We start from the raw sequence: 20905 nt of genomic DNA, 5'->3' as shown, positions 1-20905 counted from the left end.
TGTCTCTAGGAGACTGTAATTTGCTATTACTTTAGTAAATTAGTACCCAACGGCAGCATGTTCAAGTTTGTAGAGAGCGCTGTAATCCCCATCATGAAAACCACACCTGCCAAAATGAGACATTAATTTCGTCATATGGAACATTCATTTTAAACTGTTATTGGACTGAAAAAAATAACTTGGCTTAAAAGACCACTGAAAATATGGCTGCACATATTTTCATTCTAAAAGACGGTTGAAAAAAAAGAGACAATGGAACTGCTCACTGATTCAATTAATAAAGATTGGTCTGGGCAGCAGTGATGATCCACATCTTGTCTGTGTAAGAGGCAGCACTACACTGCCTCCACTGAGAGCTTTGAAATCCACAAACCACAGGAGAGGTTGTTCCAAATAAGGGGTTAGTCACATGACTAAACTGCAGACCAACTTGGAGTTGTTTGAATTGCGCTCACAGAACAGTTGGAGAAGTGACTGCAACTGAACTTGAAGAGAGCACCTATCTCCCTCTCTCTTAAGGAAGTTCCAGGGACCCACGGAAGTAACTCCAGCCTCAAGAGAGAAGACTCCTGCAGCCTTCTGGTACCAGCTAAAGAAGTGAAAGTGTGCACTGGGCCCCAACAAGAACTGCAAGTCTCAACTGCAGTCAAAGGCTTTCCATCAAATCCCAAACCGAGTAACTCAACTCCATATTACTTCAAGCCTCTCCTCTTTAATTCTTTCTCCTCCTCTGTCTCTATTTGCACGTGCGTTTATCGCATATGCGTGCTAGCGTGGTCGCGTCGTGTATTTTTAGTAGTTTAACTGAATTAGAGTTTAAAGTCTAATAAATTTACACCTTTCTTGTTTATATCGAAGATAATCCGTCTGGTTGATTTCTTTGCCATTACAATTAGCGAGCAGTGAGCCAGGATTCACTGAGGGGAAGCTAAAGCGCGGTGTTTTAAAAATTAAACCCTGTTACAGCCAAACCAGGAATAGACTAAGAAGGAAGCCCTAGACCCCTTTCTCACCTGGTTGTAACATCCCAGAAAGCCATATTTGCGGTAAGTGTCCGCAGCTTCAGCAATTCAGCTCAGAGTGTTTGAGCTGGAGTCCGAGCTGCAGATGTTACGAGGCATCAGACAGGGAGGCAGTCATATCTCTTACATTAAGTGGAACTTTAGATTTGGTCAATGGTCAGGGACAGGAGGGAATGATTGCAAGTCAGGCAGGTATGGGGATCCAGGATGTATTGATGGAAGAGCCTCAGCCCTTAACTTTGATCAACAGGTATGAGGTACATGCTACCTGTATGATGTGAACAAGGACTGCAGGGTGGATGGTCAAACTGCCAACAGCACCGTGGTGCAGGAAGCCATTGAAGTGGGGAGGATGAAAAGGATGTGGTAGTGATAGGGGACAGTATAGTCAGGGGGAATAGATGCTGTTTTCCGCAGCAAAACCGGGAGTTGAGGGTTGTCTTCCCTGCCCAGTGCCAGAGTTAAAGACATCGCTCTGCATTTGGTGACAAAATTGCAGTGGAAGGGGGAAGGATCCAGTTGTCAGGATCCATGTAGGTACTAACCACAAAAGTAGAACTAGGAATGATGTGCTGTTGAGAGAGCTCGAGTTAGGGTTCAAATTAAAATGCAGAACCTCAAAAGGTGGTAATCTCTGGATTGTCACCTGAGCCACACATCAACTGGCATAGGGTCAAGCAGATTAGAGAATTAAATGTGTGGCTCAGAGTGGTGTGGGAAGAAAGCATTTCGATTCATGGGGCACTGGCATCAGTGCTGGGGAAAAGAGGGAGCTGTTCTGTTGAGATGGGCTCCACTTAAAACAGGCTAGGATCAGTGTCCTGGCAAATTGTAAAACTAGGGCTGTGGAAAGGGCTTTAAACAAAAAGGGGGGAGGGGTCAGGTGAAGGGGGATTTAGAAATCTGAAGAGAAAAGTCGAGGCAATAGAGCAGTGCAGCAATTTGGGTAAAGTCAAGCAGAGCCGTGCCCCCAGCCAAGCTATTCCAGTACAGCTACAACACTAGCATCTACCCGGCAATGTGGAAAATTGCCCAGGTATGTCCTGTACACACAAAGCAGGACAAGTCCAAACCAGCCAATTACAGTCATATCAGTCTACTCTCAATCAACTGTGCCATCAAGCGGCACTTGCTTAGCAATAACCTGCTCAATGACAATCAGTTTTGGTTCCGCCAAGGTCACTCAGCTCCTGACCTCATTACAGCCTTGGTTCAAAAATGGACAAAAGAGCTGAACCCAAGAGGTGAGGTGAGAGTGACTGCCCTTGACATGATGACATTTGACCGAGTATGGCATCAAGGAGCCCTAGCAAAACTGAAGTCAGTGGGAATCAGGAGAAAACTCTCCGCTGGTCGGAGTCATACCTAGTGCAAAGGAAGATGGTTGTGGTTGTTGGAGGTCAATCATTTCAGCTTCAGGACATCACTGCAGCATTTCCTCAGGGTAGCATCTTCGGCCCAACCATCTTCAGCTGCTTCATCAATGACCTTTCTTCAATCATAAGGTCAGAAGTGGGGATGTTCGCTGATGATTGCACAATGTTCAGCACCATTCGTGACTCCTCAGATACTGAAGCAGTCGGCGTAGAAATGCAGCAAGACTTAGACAATATCCAGGCACGGGCTGATATGTGGTGCGAATGTAATGTAAAACTTAAGTGCCAGGCAATGACCATCTCCAACAAGAGAGAATCTAACCATCTCCCCTTGACATTCAATGGAGTTACAATCCCTGAATCCCCCATTATCAACATTCTGGGGGTACCACTGACCAGAAACTGAACTGGAGTAGCCATATAAATACCGCGGCTACAAGAGTAGGTCAGAGGCTAGGAATCCTGAGGCGAGTAACTCACCTCCTGCCTCCCCAAAGCCTGTCCACCAGCTACAAGGCACAAGTCAGGAGTGTGATGGAATACTCTCCACTTGCCTGGATGGGTGCAGCTCCAACAACATTCAAGAAGCTTGACACCATCCAGGACAAAGCAGCCCGTTCATTGGCGCCCCATCAACCGCCTTCAACATTCACTCCCTCCACCACCGACGCACAGTGGCAGCAGTGTACCATCTACAAGATGCACTGTAGCAACGCACCATGGCTCCTTAGACAGCACCTTCCAAAGCCGTGACCTCTACCACCTAGATGGACAAGGGCAATAGTTGCATGGGAACACCACCACCTGCAAGTTCCCCTCCAAGTCACACACCATCCAGACTTGGAACTATATCGCAGTTCCTTCACTGTCGCTGGGCCAAATTCTTGGAACTCCCTTCCTAACAGCACTGTGGGTGTACCTACCCCACATGGACGTCAGCAGGTCAAGATGGCAGTTCACCACCACCATCTCAAGGGCAATAAATGCTGGCCTGGCCAGCGATGCCAACATCCCATGAATGAATAAAAAGAGTGGGTCTGGAAAGGGCAGTGTGTTCAGCTGTAATAGGTAATAAGGTTCATGCAAAGAAGTGTTCAAAAAATAAAATTAAAAGGCTTTTATCTGAAGCATTTGTAATAAGATAGATAAATCAGTGGCACACATACACAAAATGGTTTAGAGTGAATCAGCATCACAGAGGCATGGTTACAAGGTGACAAAGTTTGGGATAAAAATATTCCAGGGTGCACAACATTTCAAAAAGGCAGGCAGAATGGAAAAGGAAGAGCAGTAGCCCTGATAGTAAACACTGACTTAAGGACAGTAATAAGGAAGGATCTTGGCTTAGATGATCAGGAAGTAGAATCAGTATGGGTGGAGATTAGAAATAACTAGGGTCAGAAAATGCTGGTGAGAGTAGTTTATGGGCCCCCTAGGAGTAGTTATACCATTGGAAAGAGCATTAAGCAAGAAATAATTGGAGCTTGTAACAAAGGTAATGCAATAATCATGGTGGACTTTAATCTTCATATAGACTGGACAAATCAAACTGGCAAAGGTAGTCTGGAACATGAGTTTGTAGAATGCTTTTGTGACAGTTTCCTCGAACAATACGTTGTGGAACCAACTAGGGATAAAGCCATTTTAGATCTAGTGTTGTGTCATGATGCAGGTTTAATTAGTAATGTCATAGTAAAAGATCCTCTAGGGAAAAAGCGATCATAATACAACTGAATTCCATATTAAGTTTGAAAGCCGCATACTCCAGTCCCAAACAAGAATCTTAAACTTAAAGCCAATTACACAGATATGAAGGGAGAGCTGGCTAAGGTTAATTGGGCAAATAGTCGAAAAGATATGGCTGTAAGTGAACAGTGGGAAACATTCAAAGAAATGATTCAAAATATTCAACAAAAACACATTCCATTAAAAGACAAAAACTCAGCAAGAAAGATCTATCTGTGACTTACGACAGAAGTTAAGATAGTATTAGAATAAAAGAGGCATATAAATGTTATGAAAAATAGTAGTAAGGGATTCCAAAAAAAAAAAAATCGATTAAAAAAGGGAAAAATAGAATGTATGTAAACTAGCCAGGAATATGAAAATAGATTTTAAGAGCTTTTACAAGTATATAAAAAGGAGAGCAGCTAAAGTGAACATTGGTCCTTTAGAGGCAGAGACAGGAGAGATTATCATGGGTGATGAGGAAATGGCAGCGACGCTGAACAAATATTTTGTGTCTATCATCACAGTAGAAGACACAAATTACATACCAGGAATAGATGGTAAGCAAGGGGCTAATAAAAGTGAGGAACGTAATTAATATCAACAGGGAAACAGTATTCGAGTAATTTAAGCCGACAAATTCCCCCAAAATTGATGGCCTACATCATAGTGTTCTAAAAAAAAAGTAGCTACAAAAATAGATGTGCAGGTTATGATTTTCACAATTTCTTTAAATTCTAGTACTATCCCAGTGGATTGGAAGTTAGTAAATGTAATGCTGCTATTTGAGAAAGGGGGTGGGGGAGGGGGGAGAGAAAACAGGGAACTACAGGCCAGTTAGCCTGACATCAGTCATTGGAAAAATGCTGGAATCTATTAAGGTATTCTTAACAATGCACTTAGAAAATCATAATATGATCAGACAGTTCAACATGGTTTTAGAAAAGGGAAATTGTGTTTGATGAATTTATTAGAGTTTTTTGAGGATGTAGCTAGTTGGGTAGATAAAAGGAAAGCCAGAAGTCATTTGATAAGGTGCAACACAAAAGGTTAATACATAAGAATGGAATTGGGGGGTGGGGGCAGTTAATATATTTGCATAGATGGAGGGGTGGTTGATGAACAGGAAGCAGAGAGTCGGGATAAATGGGGCATTTACAAGTTGGCAGGCTGTTACTAGTAGACTGCTGCGAGGATCAGTGCTGGGGCCTCAGCTATTTACAATCTATATTAATGACTTAGATGAAGAGACCAAGAATAATTTATCCAAGTTTGCTGATGATACAAAAGGTTAGGTGGGAATGTAAGCTGTGAGGAGAACACAGGCTGCAAAGAGATATAGACAGGTTAAGTGAGTGGGCAACAAGGTGGCAGATGGAGTATAATGTGGGGAAGTATGCAGTTATTCATTTTCATATTAAGAACAGAAAAGCAGAATAATTTTTAAGGTGTGAAACTTCTAAATGTTTACGCTCAAAGAGATTTGGGTGTACTCGTACAAGGGACACAAAGTTAGCATGCAGGTACAGCAGGCAATTGGGAATGAAAATGACATCTCCTTAATTGCAAGGGGACTGGAGTACAAGAACTAGGAAGTCTTGCTACAATTGTATAGGGCTTTGGTGAGACCACAGTTGGAGTACTGTGCGCAGTTTTGGTCTCCATATTTAAGGGAGGATATATTTGCACTGGGGGTGGACAGCAAAGGTTTCACTAGATTGATTCTGGGATGAGAGAGTTGTTTCATGATGAGAGGCTGGGTAAATTGGGTCTATACTCTGGAGTTTAGAAGAATGAGAGGTGATCTCAGCGAAACATACAAGATTCTGAAGGGGCTTGATTGGGTAGACACTGAGAGGTTGCTTCCACAGGTTGGAGCAGGGGGCACAGTCTCAGGATAAGGGGTCGATCGTTTAGGACTGAGATCAGGAGAAATTTCTTCACACTGGTTGTGAACCTTTGGAGCTATCTACCCCAGAGGGTTGTGGATGCTCTATCATTGAGTATATTCAAGGCTGAGATAGATTTTTGGTCTCTCAAGAGATCAGTGGATATGGAAAGCGAGCAAAGAAAGTGGAATTGAGGTAGAAGATTAGCCATGATTGTACTGAAAGGCGAAGCAGGCTTGAGGGGCCATATCGCCAACTCCTTCTACTGTTTTCTTATTGTCACCAAGATTGAGACTATTTGCCTCTACTACATCCCTACCCTCCCCTAGCCCACCGGACCAAACTTCCTCTAAGGCTCCCCCGTGCCCGAGCCCTGAACTTGTATCTTCCTCGAGTTTCTCTTCCATCTCCACTCATGTCCTGTCTGAGCTCAGCTTGTTCATGAGACCCACCTCCTGCTCTCTTGTCCCCATTCCCACTAAACTACTGAACACTCACTTCCTTTCCTGGCTCTGACACTGTTAACTGTTCTCTCCCCTCAGGTTCTGTCCCTCTCTCCTTAAAATCTGCTGACATGATGCCTCAAGAAACCAAGCCTTAACCCCTCCATCCTTGCAAAATACTGCCTCATCTACAACTACCCCTTCCGCTCCAAAGTCCTTGAACATGCAAATTCATCCCCATCTTTCCCAGAACTCTATGCTTGAATCCCTCCAATCAGGTTTCCACCCCTGCCACAGTATCAAAACTGCTCTTACCAAAGTTATAAATCTCATCCTATGTGACTGTGACAAAGGCAAATTATCCCTCCTCATCCTTCTCGACCTGTCTGCAGCAGGTCCAGTTCAGAGCGAGAGCAGGAAGTGGCACCGATAGAGTCAATGTACTGAAAGAAGAGCTAAGCGAGGGGGCCTCCCCAAGTAGGATTAGAACAAGGAATGTTCTACAAATCCCACAAAAAGGCCGGTGTAGCTAGGACCGGTGTTATATAAATTGTTGCTCCTGTTCTTCTTCAATGTTGAGTTTGGAAATACCCCATCGAAAGATGAGGTGCTGTTCCTTGAGCTTATGCTGAGCTTCACTATAACAGTGTATGAGGAAGGGAGCAGAGAGGTCAGAGTGGAAGTGTGGTGGAGAATTGAAATGACAGGTGATTGGAAGCTCAGTCATGCTGTGGACAGAACAGAGGAGTTCTGCAAAAGTCACCCAATATGCATTTGGTCTCTCCAGTGAAGAGGAGACCACATTGTGAGTAGCAAATAGAGTACACTAAATTGAAAGAAGTACATGTAAACCACTGTTTCACCTGGAAGGGGTGTTTGGGGCCTTGGACAGTGAGAAGGGAGGAGGTAAAAAGGCAGGTGTTGCATCTCCTGTGCTTGCGTGGGAATGGGAGGTGGTGATTGGGTGCTTGAGAAATGGAACAGGGCATCACGGAGGGAACAGTCCCATCTGAATGCTGAAAGGGGAGGGGAACAGAACTAGTGTTTTGTGGCAGCATCATGCTGGAAATGATCCGTTGAATGCGGAAGTTGATGTCAAAGGGAACCCCATCATGGTTCCAGGAGGAAGGGGAAAGGGTGAGAGCAGAAGTGTGGAACACAGTTGAGAACCCAGTCGAGAACCCAGTCAGCCACAATGGGAGGTCGGGGCGGATATCCTCGGTTGAGGAACAAGGAATACATATCGGGAGCACTGGTATGGAAGGTGGCATTGTCAGAACATATGCAAGTGAGAAACTGGGAGAATGAAATACAGTCCTTACAGGAAGTGAGGTGGGAAGAAGTGTCGTTGAGATAGCTATGGGAGTTGGTGGGCTTATTGTGGATATTAGTTAATAGCCTATTCCCAGAAATGGAGACAGGGAAGTCTAGGAAGAGAAGGGAAGAGTTGGACCATGAGAAGGTGAGGGAAGGGTGGAAATTGGAAGCAAAGATGGTGAAATTTTCCAATTCAGGGCGAGAGCAGAAAGCAGCACCAATAGAGTCATCAATTTAACAGAAAAAAAGGTGAGGGAGAGAGCATAAGTAGGACTGAAACAAAGATTGTTCCACATATCCCAAAAAAATGCAATCATAGTTAGGACCTCTATGGGTCACCATGGCAACATTTTTATTTGGAGGCAGTGAGTGGAGTCAAAGGAGAAGTTATTCAATGTTAGAACAAGTTCAGTGAGGCGGAGGAGAGTGTTGGTGAATGGGGACTGGGTGGACCTAGGTCCAAAGGAAGAAGCAGAAAGTGCTCAGACCATCTTTGTTGGGGATGGATGTCCTTGGTGAAAAGGATAAGGTCAGTGACTGGAGACTGTGCTTCAAATATGTCTTCCATTTTCTTCAACCAAGGATTCCCCTCCACCATAGTCAACAGGGCCCTCAACCATGTCTGTTCCATTTCCCACACTTTGTACTTACACGTTCCCTTCCCTCCCAGAACCACGACAGGGTTACCCTTGTCCTCACTTTATACCCGCCAGCCTCCGTATTCAATGGATCATCCTGCACCATTTCCACTATCTCCAGTGTGATGCCACCAACGAACACGTTTTCCCCTCCCTTCCCATTTCAGCACTGCAAAGAGACCGTTCCCTCCACAACACCCTGGTCCACTCCTCAGTGAACCCCAACACCGTCTTCCTTTCCCATGGCACCTTCCTGTGCAAGCATAGGAGATGCAACACCTGCCCTTTTACGTCCTTCCTTCCCACCATCAAGGGCCCCAAACACTCCTTCTAGATGAAACAGTGATTTACTTGTACTTCTTTCAATTTAGGAAACTCTATTTGTTGCTCACAATGTGGTCTCCTCTATATGGGAAAGACCAAATGCAAATTATGTGACTGCTTTGCAGAACACTTCTGTTCAGTCCACAAGCATGACTGAGCTTCTGGTCACCTGTCATTTCAATTCTCCACCACAGCTCCACTCTGACCTCTCTGTTCTAATGAAATGCCACATAAGCCCAAGGAACTGCACCTCATCTTTGAATTGGACACTCTACAGTCTTCCAGACTCAACTTTCATTTCAGATCATAACCTCTATGCCTATTTCTTTTGCACAGCTGCTGTTGGTTACAATTCTGCTATTCCCATTTACAGCTCCTCTAGACGCAGCTTTTTTTTTTCTTCCTTGTCCCATACCACCTCCTTTTACCTTGCACTATCATCTCTTCTGTCATTTAATCTCTCCTGCTCTCCACCATATCACGGACCTTCCCTTTTGTTCTTTCCTCCTTTCCCCCACCCCCATATTTGCTAAAAACCGGTTGCATCTCAAGACTTCTCTAGTTCTGATGAAAGGTCATTGACCTAAAATGTTAACTTTCTCTCTCCACAGATACGGCCTGACCTGCTGAGCTTTTCCAGCATTTTCTGTTTTCAATTGCTGTTAAGTCTTTTATTTGTTGCTTAAGCTGCACTTATACAGTAATTGTCAATGTAAACTGCACAAACCGAGCATACATGCACTATGTTTTCTGAACAGCTAAAACATAGATCCCAACTCAGGGCTGGGAAACCACTATTGGAAAAGTTTGTGCACAGGAAATTGAGGAAGCCTTAAAACCTTCATTCTCTTTCCTGCTGCAGCCTCCAAAAATACAGTCAGATCCTATACCCCACAATATCTCAAGTGTTCCATTAGTACCAGAGCAAAACTCCTGTTCCCAAACCCAAAAATATTTCCCTTAATTCTCCAGATGCCAGAATTCCTCTGCCCAGTACTCCTGCATTCCTGTAATCACCGTCAGTCCTGGATCTTATACCAACAGTCCTAACACCAGAAACCCCTGCCAGTCCACGTACACGCGAACACACTTGCTAGTGCTTCCAGGTTCATCCCTCACTGCTCCCATTCCCCTTCCAATGTTCCCATATCCAGTAAATGCCCTCCCCAAAAATCATACACCCACCTCCCTGTCCTAGACCACCTTCCCACTGCCATTCCACAGCACACCCCTCTCCCAGACCCCCAAATCCACCACCCTATCCCAATCCTTTCTAAAGGACCATTCCCCAGCACTGCAAAGGTATCGGTTATCCCACTTCCCAATACGGCTACATGCCTTCCAACTTACCTGTATAACCTTGCCATGTACCCAGTCTTTTAAATAAATTAAAACATTAAGCTGAGCTCATCGATAAATCAACAATCTTCTAATATAATACACCAGTTAAATCTTCCTAAAACGTACAAATCGTTGTTTAATAGTACAGAATTTGTGTATTGCTGAAAATAGAGACTTGCTGTCAAAGCTTTTCATCTTGCACTGATCAGGGTAATCGCAAGAATAACCAATGTAAGGGAAAACAACTTACACTGCATGAGAAGAGAGAGTGCTGATTGGTTGGCAAGTGAACTCTGATTGGTAGAGGCATTGCCATGGCGAATGCACCAGTTTACAGTGACTGACCGTTAACTGCCAAGCTTTGTTTAAAATTTAAACCAGGCAACTTGACCTTGGTCAAGGCATTGTCCTGAAAGAACCAGCGAATGGCTGTCACTTATTTTGTTCAGCTGAAACAGGCACAATGTTTGTAAATATTCTTTCTGTCTGCAAAGAACAAGGCCCTGTGTATTAATATATGTAGCTTCCAGTACACGAAAATGCGCCACACTGCGAGCCCTACTGACAATCTTAAATTGATTGTCAGCATAATTCTTCGCACACTGTGAATTATTTAGTAAATGTTATCCAATCATGGAATCACAGCTAATGTCGGACACTGTGTTTTGAATTTTGCAAGCACGGGCTGGTTGGGTACGGTCTGTAACTTGCCCATTGCAAACAGCAGAAGAGACGTGTTGTTTGATACGATCCGCAAGTCTTTGGGATGTACGGCCTATATACCAAGCAACACACTGGCATTGAAATTCATATAACACATTACTCATTTGTGAGATAGGCAGGAAGTCATTTTGCCTTGACGGCCACAGTTAGTGGCGAAAACCACACGTGTTGCTACCGCACAGTAGCAGCGTGAAACAGCTAGCTTTACCTGTTGCTCATATTTTTGGGACACATTACCCTTCCAGGGTAATTTGAGCTAGACTGGGCACTTTTCAGGGTCGAAAAAGACAGCCTTAGGTCCTTTCATAGGTTTGCGCAATATACAGCGAGAAATGATCAGATCAGGGTAACCATTGTCACGCAGGATATCTATATTAATACACAGGGCCCTGTTCTTTGCAGACAGAAAGAATATGTACAAACATTGTGCCTCTTTCAGCTGGACAAAATAAGTGACAGCCATTCACTGGTTCATTCCTTAGGACAACGCCTTGACCAAGGTCAAGCTGCCTGGTTTAAATTCTAAACAAAGCTTGGCAGTTAACGGTCAGTCACCGTAAACTGGTGCATTCGCCGTGGCAATGCCTCTACCAATCAGAGTTCATTGGTCAACCAATCAGTACTCTCTTCTCATGCAGTGTAAGTTGTTGTTTTCCCTTACATTGGTTATTTTTGTGATTGTCCTGATCAGTGCAAGACAAAAAGCTTTGACAACATGTCTCTATTTTCAGCAATACATATTCACATTGTTTGAACCACAAAATAGCAATAACCTGGAGAACTGTGTGATAAAAACACAATTTCATTTATTCAGCCAGCATAAATTACTAGCCCTAATTATATTATATACACAGATACACCCTATCTTCAACACTTCCTGCAACTGACATGCTTCTTGTGCATTCTTAATTATAGACATATTTATTCTCCCACACTAGATTGGATCACTCTTCCCGCATGACTGCATCTCAGCCCTGACTTCCACTTCCTTAACAGCTGCAGCTAAGCACAGAAAACAAAGTTACAATAAGAAATAAAAACATTTTCACAGACTCAAGGAAAGTTTAAAATTTAAAAAACAATGGTTCTTACGATCAGGATAACCTGCACTTTTACTTCTAGCATTTGGGAAAACAAATCCAAAAATGTGTTTCAGCTCAATCTCTCCAAGAGCAGACCTGTTTCACAAGTCTCCAGCTTAATAATTAACTTACTAAACAAACCTAGTCACACTGTCTGTTCTTTGACCTGTAAGTAAACCCAGTATTAATTTCAAGAATGCAAAGCAATTGTATCCTCCAACATTAAAAAGGTGCACATACTCGCATCCTATTTCCATGGAAATGTGCCTGCCCAGTATGCAGTCTGTGTTTAACTCAGATAGAGAGCTCCTCCTCAAAATAAATCAGAAGCTCCAACAATTCCATTTCCTCAAGTGCTGACATTTCCCCAGTGTACACTGCCTACTCTCCACATTGTTCACTCATTCACCTGTCCAATGTCCTAATACCCACTTACACTACCCATCCAATTACTCATTATCCTAATCCTCAAATACTTCTCAATATTTGCTACCTCCCTCAACTGCTTACTAATCCTCAATATCCCCTCACTACCCACTCCTTTACCTCATACCTCTCAATCCTACTTTCTTCACTAATTAATCAGCTGCAGTTACTTCTAGAAAAAAAATTGCTGTTAGAAACCTTTTTTTAATTGTTTCATGGGATATGGGCATCACTGACGAGGCCAGCATTTGTTGCCCATCCCTAACTGACCTCAAGAAGGTGGTGGTGAGCTGCCTTCTTGAATCGCTGCAGTCCATCCTGTGCGGGTACACCCATACTGCTGTTAGGGACAGTGTTCCAGGACTTTGACCAAGTGACAGTGAAGGAACAGTGATATAGTTCCAAGTCAGGATGGTGTATGACATAGAGGAGACCTCACAGGTGGTGATGTTCCCATGCATCTGCTGCTCTTGTCCTTCTAGGTGGAAGGGGTCAGGGGTTTGGAAGGAGGTATGGTGAGTTGCTGCAGTGCATCTTGCTGCCACTGTGCGTCGGTGGTGGACAGAGTGAACGTTGAAGGTGGTAAATGGGGTGCCAATCAAGCGGGCTGCTTTGTCCTGGATGGCGTCAAGCTTTCGGAGTGCTGTTGGAGCCGCACTCATCCAGGCAAGTGGAGAGTATTCCATCACACTCCTGACGTGTGCCTTGTAGATGGTGGACAGGCATTGGGAAGTCAGGAAGTGGGTTACTTGCCGCAGGATTACCAGCCTCTGACCTGCTCTTGTAGCCACAGTATTTATATGGTTGCTCCAGTTCAGTTTCTAGTCAATGGCGACCCCCAAGATGTTGATGGTGGGGGAATTCAGCAATGGTAATGGTCAAGGGAAGGTTGTTGGATTCTCCTTGTTGGAGATTGTCATTGCCCAGTACTTGTGTGGCGATAATGTTACTTGCCACTTATCAGCCACAGCCTGAATGATGTCTAGGTCTTGCACATTTCTGGACATGGACTGCTTCAATATCTGAGGAGTTGTGAATGTATGATATTTAGTACCAAACATCAGCGAACATCCCCATTTCTGATCTTATAATGGAGGGAAGATCATTGATGAAGCAGCTGAAGATGGTTGGGCCTAGGGCACTACCCTGAGGAACTCCTGCAGTGATGTCCTGAGACTGAGATGATTGACCTCCAACAACCACAACCATCTTTCTTTGTGCTACGTATGATTCCAACCAGTGGGGAGTTCCCCACCCGCCCCAACTCCCATCGGCTTCAATTTTGCTAGAAATGCTGCCTTAATATACAAGGCAATCACTCTTAGCTCACCTCGAGTTCAGCTCTTTTGTCCCTGTTTGGACTAAGGCTGTAATTAGGTCAGGAGCCAAGTGTCCCTGGCGAAACCCAAAGTGAACGAGTGAGCAGATGGTTTCTTTAAGTGACACTTAATAGCACAGTCGACAACACCTTCCATTAGTTTGCTGATAAGCAGGAGGAGACTGATCTGACAGTATCTGGTTTCATTTGTCCTGCTTTTTATGGACAGGATATATCGGGCAATTTTCCACATTATCGGGTCAATGCCAGTGTTGCAGTTTGACTAGGGGTGTGGATAGCTCTGCAGCACAAGTCTTCTGTACTACAGCTGGGATATTGTCAGGGCCCATAGCCTTTGCAGTATCCAGTGCCTTCAGCTGATTCTTGATATCACGTGGAGTGAATCGAATCAGCTGAAGACCAGCATCTGTGATGCTGGGGACCTCAAAATGAGGCCGAGATGGATCATCCACTCGGCATTTCTGGCTCAAAATGGTTGCAAAAGTTTCAGCCTTTTCTTTTGCACTGATGTGCTGGGCACCCCCACCATTGAGGATGGGGATATTTGTGGAGCCTCCTCCTCCTGTCAGTTTAATTGTTCACCACCATTCGTGACTGGATGTGGCAGAACTGCAGAGCTTAGATCTGATCCGTTGGTTGTGAGATCGCTTAGCTGTCTATTGCATGCTGCTTCTGCTGTTTGGCATGCAAGTAGCCCTGTGTTGTACTTCACCAGGTTGACACCTCATTTTTAGGTATGCCTGGTGCTGCCCCTGGCATACTTTCCTACACTTAACATCAAGCCAAGGGATCCACCCAGGGTCAATGTGAACAGTAGAGTGAGGAATACGCTGGGTCATGAGGTTACAGATTGTGGTTGAATACAATTCTGCAGCTGCTGATGGCCCACAGCACCTCAGATGCCCAGTTTTGAGCTGCCAGATCTGTTCTGAACCTATCCCATTTAGCACTGCCACACAACACGATGGAGGTGTGAAGATGGGACTTCGTTTTCACAAGGATTGTGTGGTGGCACTCCTACCAATACTGTCATGGTCAGATGCATCTGCGACAGGTAAACTGATGAGGATGAGGTCAAGTAGCTTCTTTCCTCTTGTTGGCTCCCTCACCACCTGCCGCAGGTCCAGTTCAGCAGATATGTCCTTCAAAACTTGGCCAGCTCGGTCAGTTGTGGTGCTACCGAGCCACTCTTGCTGATGGACATTGAAGTCCCCCACCCAGAGTACATTCTGTGCCTTTGCCCTACTCAGTGCTTCTTCCAAGTGATGTTCAACATGGAGAAGCACTGATTCATCAGCTGAGGGAGGGCAGTAGGCGATAGTCAGCAGGAGGTTTCCTTGCCCATCTTTGACCTGATGCCATGAGACTTCATGGGGTCCAGTTTGAGTGTTGAGGACTCCTAGGGCAACTCTCTCCCGACTGTATACCACTGTGCCGCCACCTATGATTCTATGTCAGTAAGGACAACTTTTCAGGGTGAACAGGGCTGGGGTTGCAGTTGTCATTTCTGGTGCCTAGGACAATGCTCGGTGTTTCATCTGGTTTTATTCCTTTTCAGCTTTTGTGTAGCAGTTTTGTACAACTGAGTGGCTTGCTAGTCCATTTCAGAGGGTAGTTAAGAGTCAATCACATTGCTGTAGGTCTGGAGTCTCATGTAGGCCAGAACAGGCAAGGACATTAGTGAGCCAGATGGTAGTTTCATAGTCACCATTGAGACTAACTTTCAGTTCTAGATTCATTTTTAATTAAATGAATTTAAATTCCACTAGCTGCCATGGTGGAATTTGAACCCATGTCCCCAGAGTATTAGCCTTTGTCGCTAAGTTACCAGTCCAGTGATATTACCACTACACCACCGTCTCCCATGCAACATTTATAAGAAAATCGTTAAACGTAATTATACCAGGGCATTTTATTGTTTGATATACCTGTAATGACGTTTCTCATTGGAAGCATGTTCCTATGTGACAAAACTCAGCATGGAGTTCAAGGTGGTGGAGTTCCCAGATACATCAGTCTCAACTGATGAGTCACCAGATTGCAAACTACAGCCCCAACATGCATTTATGCAAACAAAACTCAGATTTATTTTTATGATGGATAGTATGCCTGACCTATCAGTGTACACCAGGACTTGCTGCTGGCAAGCACCACCCTTTCCTACATTGTGTACACCAATGGAAGATTGCTGCAGACAAAATCTCCCAGGAAAGCCATTATTAGAAGCAGTAAAGATCAGTCAAATTTTGTTGTATAAAGAAATAAAAATGACTTTGAGGTAACTTTGAAAGCATGGTATATATTAGCTGACCTCCTGCAACCATAGTCCAGTACAGGAAAAGCACAGATAAGAACACTGAGAGAAAAACCAAGTAGGGATGTCTCAGAATAGGGTTTTATATTTCAAAATTAATTCTACATTTTAATTTTTTTTTTTAATATGAATCCTGGATCAGAGATAAATGTACAGGCACAAGTTCCAACAGGACTGTACCATAGCTTTTTAATTATTGGAGATGAATGATGGTTTGTCCATTGTTAATGACAGCCTATCAACCAGTCAAATTAGCAGAGAAACATGGAATGAAAATCTTGTTTTGAACACATCACATTTCAGAATTTATCTTTCTTTTTCCATGTACAAGATTATAGGAATGAGGTAGATTTAAATGCTGTGTTTTGAAGCAAAGTGAATTTGCAGCTTCTTAAAGAAAAGCCACAGGCTCCAGGCAATGAAAATGTGCATTCCAGCTAAATGAGCAAGTTTACGGAATGTCCCAGATCACAGTCTATTTAATATTGAGACAATGTCAATTGTTTTATCTCAAGACGGCCTCTAAGCATTTTGAGAACAACAGGGCATTTTCTCTTTAAACCCAAAATCTGAAGGAAAATGAGAGGTAGCCAATCCTATTAATAATCCTGCTGGCAAATCACTTAACATTGAAAATGTCAGAGTGAGTGTCCTTACCCAGGCTGGAAACACAGGGGAAAAGGCAAGGCAGACGGGCAATCAGTCAGGGTAAGGACAGTCAGCCAACTATGTCTGGGGAGGACACTGGGCCTGGCATGGGGAAATTGATCTAAAGCCCAGAACCAGTCAGGATCAGAAGAACAGCCAAAAAGTTTAAATATTACTTTTCTTATTCTTGAGAAGAGTTCTGTAGTTAGTTTAATCAAGACGAGATTTGATTACAACTGTTACAAACAGCAAGTAGATGTCCAAGGTAACACACAGCAAATTAACAATTGGTCCCACTAAAGTGGCTCACTCAGCCTTTAGAAAGATTGAAGTGCATGAGGGCATGCGAAAGACAGGTCCATTTATTAAATCTACAGGTTACATGATTGTATAAATTAAGTACCAGGCAATACAGGCACACTCCTGATCGCAAGGCATTCGGATCAACTGCAGGAGTAATCAATGTACCCGACAGACTAAAGGTAAATCCTAGCCTTTTAACATGTATAAGTTGATCTTCTAGTAACATCAACTTGCATTTATACAGTGCCTTTACAGAGTGAAATGTCCCAAGGCGCTATGTAAATACACGATGGTAGTATGCATTTACTGTTGTGGAAAAATTTGGTGATGACAAAAAGATGTAAGCTACCTTAATTTTGTTTAGTTTAATATATTTGTTGGCAGTCCTTCAATAAAAACAGCCCACATCTTTCTCATTTGGACAGTAAAGGAAAAGAACTTGGGCATCATAATGCATGCAGAAATTTACATAATTTTGAAGTTTTCATTTTAATCTCTACTCTTCAGATAGTTTCCATTAAAAGCCTACATAGACGACTATAGTAAAGTTGTTTCCTTACTTACCAGTATAAACTAAAATGCTGAAATTCATCACCTAACCTTGTACTTCTTCCATGTACATTGTTCCCATTTTGACATCAAGGGAGTCAAAAATGTTATTCAAAAATATACTTAAGTCCAAAATTCACGTGCAAAGCCATCACAGCTGGAATTCAATCATACTTCAAACAAAACCCAAAATGTCTCCATTTAGATAATATACCATAAATTGTACACCCAGATTACCATGCCTTGTAGGTGTTATCTGGTTGCATCAGTACTGGCTCTATTGATAAGACATTTCAGTGCATACACATTCTTTCAAACAGCTAATCTCACTTCCTGATTTGACTGAAGCAACAGAACAAGGAACACCAAACCACAATCCATTTCTCACTGCATCAAGTGACCAGAGTTTCAGATAACATCCGCTGTGTCCTCAATATTCATATCATTACAGCAAAGGCATAAAAATCATTTTTTCCCAAACTCTTTAATCACAAAATTGTGAGGGGAAATGTTTATTTATTTCCTTGGAATATATAACGGAGTAGGTTGGGCAATGGCTTATGAACAGGTCACATGTCCATTTAATCATGATAAAATGGTGAAAGGAAAATTCTTAGAAAATAGCTGACTATTTTCTCTACAAATAGCTTGAAGTTTAAATCCACAAGTCAGCTATAAGCAGTTATATATAGATCCTCAATAACTCATTTGCCTAAAATAATGAGTAACTCAATCCCAGAAGCCAATGAGATTTCAGGTTTGATCCACTTAAACATACAGCCACATTATATAGTTGGGCAGTAAGTCATTGTAACCTCTGAAGAAATACTCTGGGATAAAGGCACTACAACACCCATTTCCTCAAGTGTTTGTCTAAAATTAATGACAATGTTTCCCTTCCACCACCCTTCTCCTTCTCTGCTTTTCATTGAATTACTGATGAGTTGCACTTGACTGTCTCTCCAGAAATGGCATAGGTGGTCTGATTGCCTGCTTAAGGAAGATGACTCCTACAGCTCTATATTTCCCATCGTGCCCAGGATTTTTGACATACCCATCCTACATTGCCAGCACTGGCTACCAGACAGAAATTTGAAACTATAGTTAAGGTCTGAAGTCATGAAATTTAGTATTCAGGCCAGAGCGCTGCAAAGTGCCTAGCTGAGAGAAGAGGTGTTGTTCCTCAGGTTTGTACTGAGTTCCATTGGAACAGTGTACAAGTGGGAGTGGGGCAGAGAATTGAAATGGCAAACGATAGAGGGCTCAAAGCACTTTTCTGGACAGACAGTGAGGAGTCCAAACACAGATTAGCTGCTTTCTGCGAAGACCTCCAATCTTCATTCCTTTGCTACCAAAATTAGGAGATGGAGAAGCACTACATCTGTGCTTTCAGGATGCACCACAAAGAAACTTGATAATGACTACAGTTAAGTCAATAACAAAATTATTTTTAAAAATGCAACAATGACATTATTCATAGCACATACTGAAAAATTACATGTCAGCATCAGCTATTTCATATTTTATTTAGACTTGAAAAATATCTGTGTGTCATAGTACTATGATGGTGATGTGCTACTTTAAACATCAATTTTAGCAGGCAAAATTTTGCAGCACTCAGTCCAACCACAAATGCTCTAAAAAAAAATTTAATTGTTTGATAATATTTTGTGATCGTAGAAACAAACTTGCCTGATGGAACTGCCATCAAGGCTGTAAAAGTGATGTCTTTGAACTGTGTAAATTTGTGTTGCAATTTGACTTTGCCGGGTTTGTCTTTTGCTTGTTATCTTAAGGTTTAGTGATGTTCAAAATAAAACTAATTTTACTGATTTTCTCCAAATTTACTCTAATTTTTTTTAGCTTCTAATATTTCCTCTGATTTGTCCCAATTATTGATGCTAAAAATAAAACAAAAATATTGACAATAAAACCTTACATATTGCTTATCATAGTTTTCCAAATAAGTATTTACCTTGCTTTTAAAACACATAGGAGACTTGGCACATGATATTTCAGCGAACAATATGAAAAACTGTTCAAGTGAACTCTTAGAAAAGAAATTGGTAACGGAGGAGAGGGAAGATGATGCACAGACCAATCTAATTTAGGATAGTGATTTTTTTTTCCCCTATATGGAACAAGTATAAACAAAATGTAACGATTCAATCTGCGTCATGAAATGTTACAACAGGAGCACTATTTTCTTTTAGGTGGGCAGGTGGGTTGGGGCAGTGGAGGTATCTTAAGTCAGTTTTCTCCTCTTGTGAATTCCCTATCTGGGTCACAATCCTCAGAGAAGGTCGAGTGAGCACTTGATCAGAGATCTCTGCCAATGCCACTCTTAGCTAGCTGTTACAAGCCATCAGCAAGTGTAACCCAGTAGATACTTATCTCTTTGATCTCCACATAACACCTCCTGAAACAACTAGGCTGAGATCAGGAACTCAGCACAAGTAGGAGAAACTGAACCTGTATCCCTCCACTCCACTGGTGCTACACACATGACTACTAAAACCTTACAAAGAAATACATTTCTGATCCCCATGGTCAACATATATTTGCTTCCTAAAAACCAGGATGATCCAAGCAAGGGAGACTTTGGGGAAACAGAGGAGAATAACACGCAACAGGATTAGCCTATATTTACTTCAGTCATGAAAACTAATCTTACCTGCTTCATCACATCTAGAATGAGTTCGCAGTAAACCTCATTGATTGCCATGGACAACGTTTGTCTGTTCATGCCCTTAGAGAACAGACCAGAGCCAATCAGTTCAATGAACTCCCACGCAGAAAGGCCATACCGCCTGGCACCAAGATGAACTCTGTATTCTTCAAACTGCTCTTGCTGCCAATTAACTCCCATTGCTTCGGTCAGTTTCCGGAGAAAATATTCAATCTGAGCCGTGAGAGCAGGAACATTGTATTAGCACAGTCGTGTGAACAAAAATTCTAACTTAATGCCTTAATTTAATAACCAAACATCATATATAAATGAAACAACTATTTTTATCTTTACAATAATTAGTTGGTCTCCTGTAATGTTACACACAGGGAAGTCAAGACCATGAGCACTTTTCAGGTCAATCACTGTTGGACAGCAGGGAGATAGTTGAACTAAGGCAGATGGAAAGGAAGGAAGGGAGAGGGGGAGATGAGGGAGAGAGGAGCAGTGGCAGGGGATGGGGAGGAAGGAACAGAAGGTAGTAGAGAGAGGGTAAGGAGAGAGGAAGAGGAAATGGGGAGAGAAGCAGCAGCAAGAAGAAGTTGTGTTCAGTAGGTGTCTGAACGAATTTTGTCTGAGTGGCGGTGCTGGCTGTTCCAACCAGAGTCCTTTGATTCTCACAGAAGATGTAAACATTGGCTGGAATTTTACGGTGGACAGGGGGGACCCTGCCAGGCCTGAGGATCTAGGCTGGATTTTACACTCCCCAGGTCCG

General features: G+C 42.9%; 1 protein-coding gene across 1 annotated transcript in view; it reads right to left on the bottom strand.

The window, feature by feature from the left end:
- Positions 1-20905, bottom strand: part of swap70b (switching B cell complex subunit SWAP70b) — a 155072-nt gene that overhangs the window by 99001 nt on the left and 35166 nt on the right. Inside the window, exon 4 of the mRNA XM_068046386.1 lies at positions 20137-20364. Coding sequence (XP_067902487.1) covers positions 20137-20364 — 228 coding nt within the window. The remainder of the gene's footprint in view (positions 1-20136; positions 20365-20905) is intronic.

The sequence above is a fragment of the Heterodontus francisci genome, chromosome 14 (genome assembly GCF_036365525.1).
Source record: "Heterodontus francisci isolate sHetFra1 chromosome 14, sHetFra1.hap1, whole genome shotgun sequence".
In the NCBI taxonomy this organism is placed as follows: Eukaryota; Metazoa; Chordata; class Chondrichthyes; order Heterodontiformes; family Heterodontidae; genus Heterodontus; species Heterodontus francisci.
Note: the sequence above shows the minus strand (reverse complement) of the source record. Positions and strands in the feature narration are given on the sequence as shown.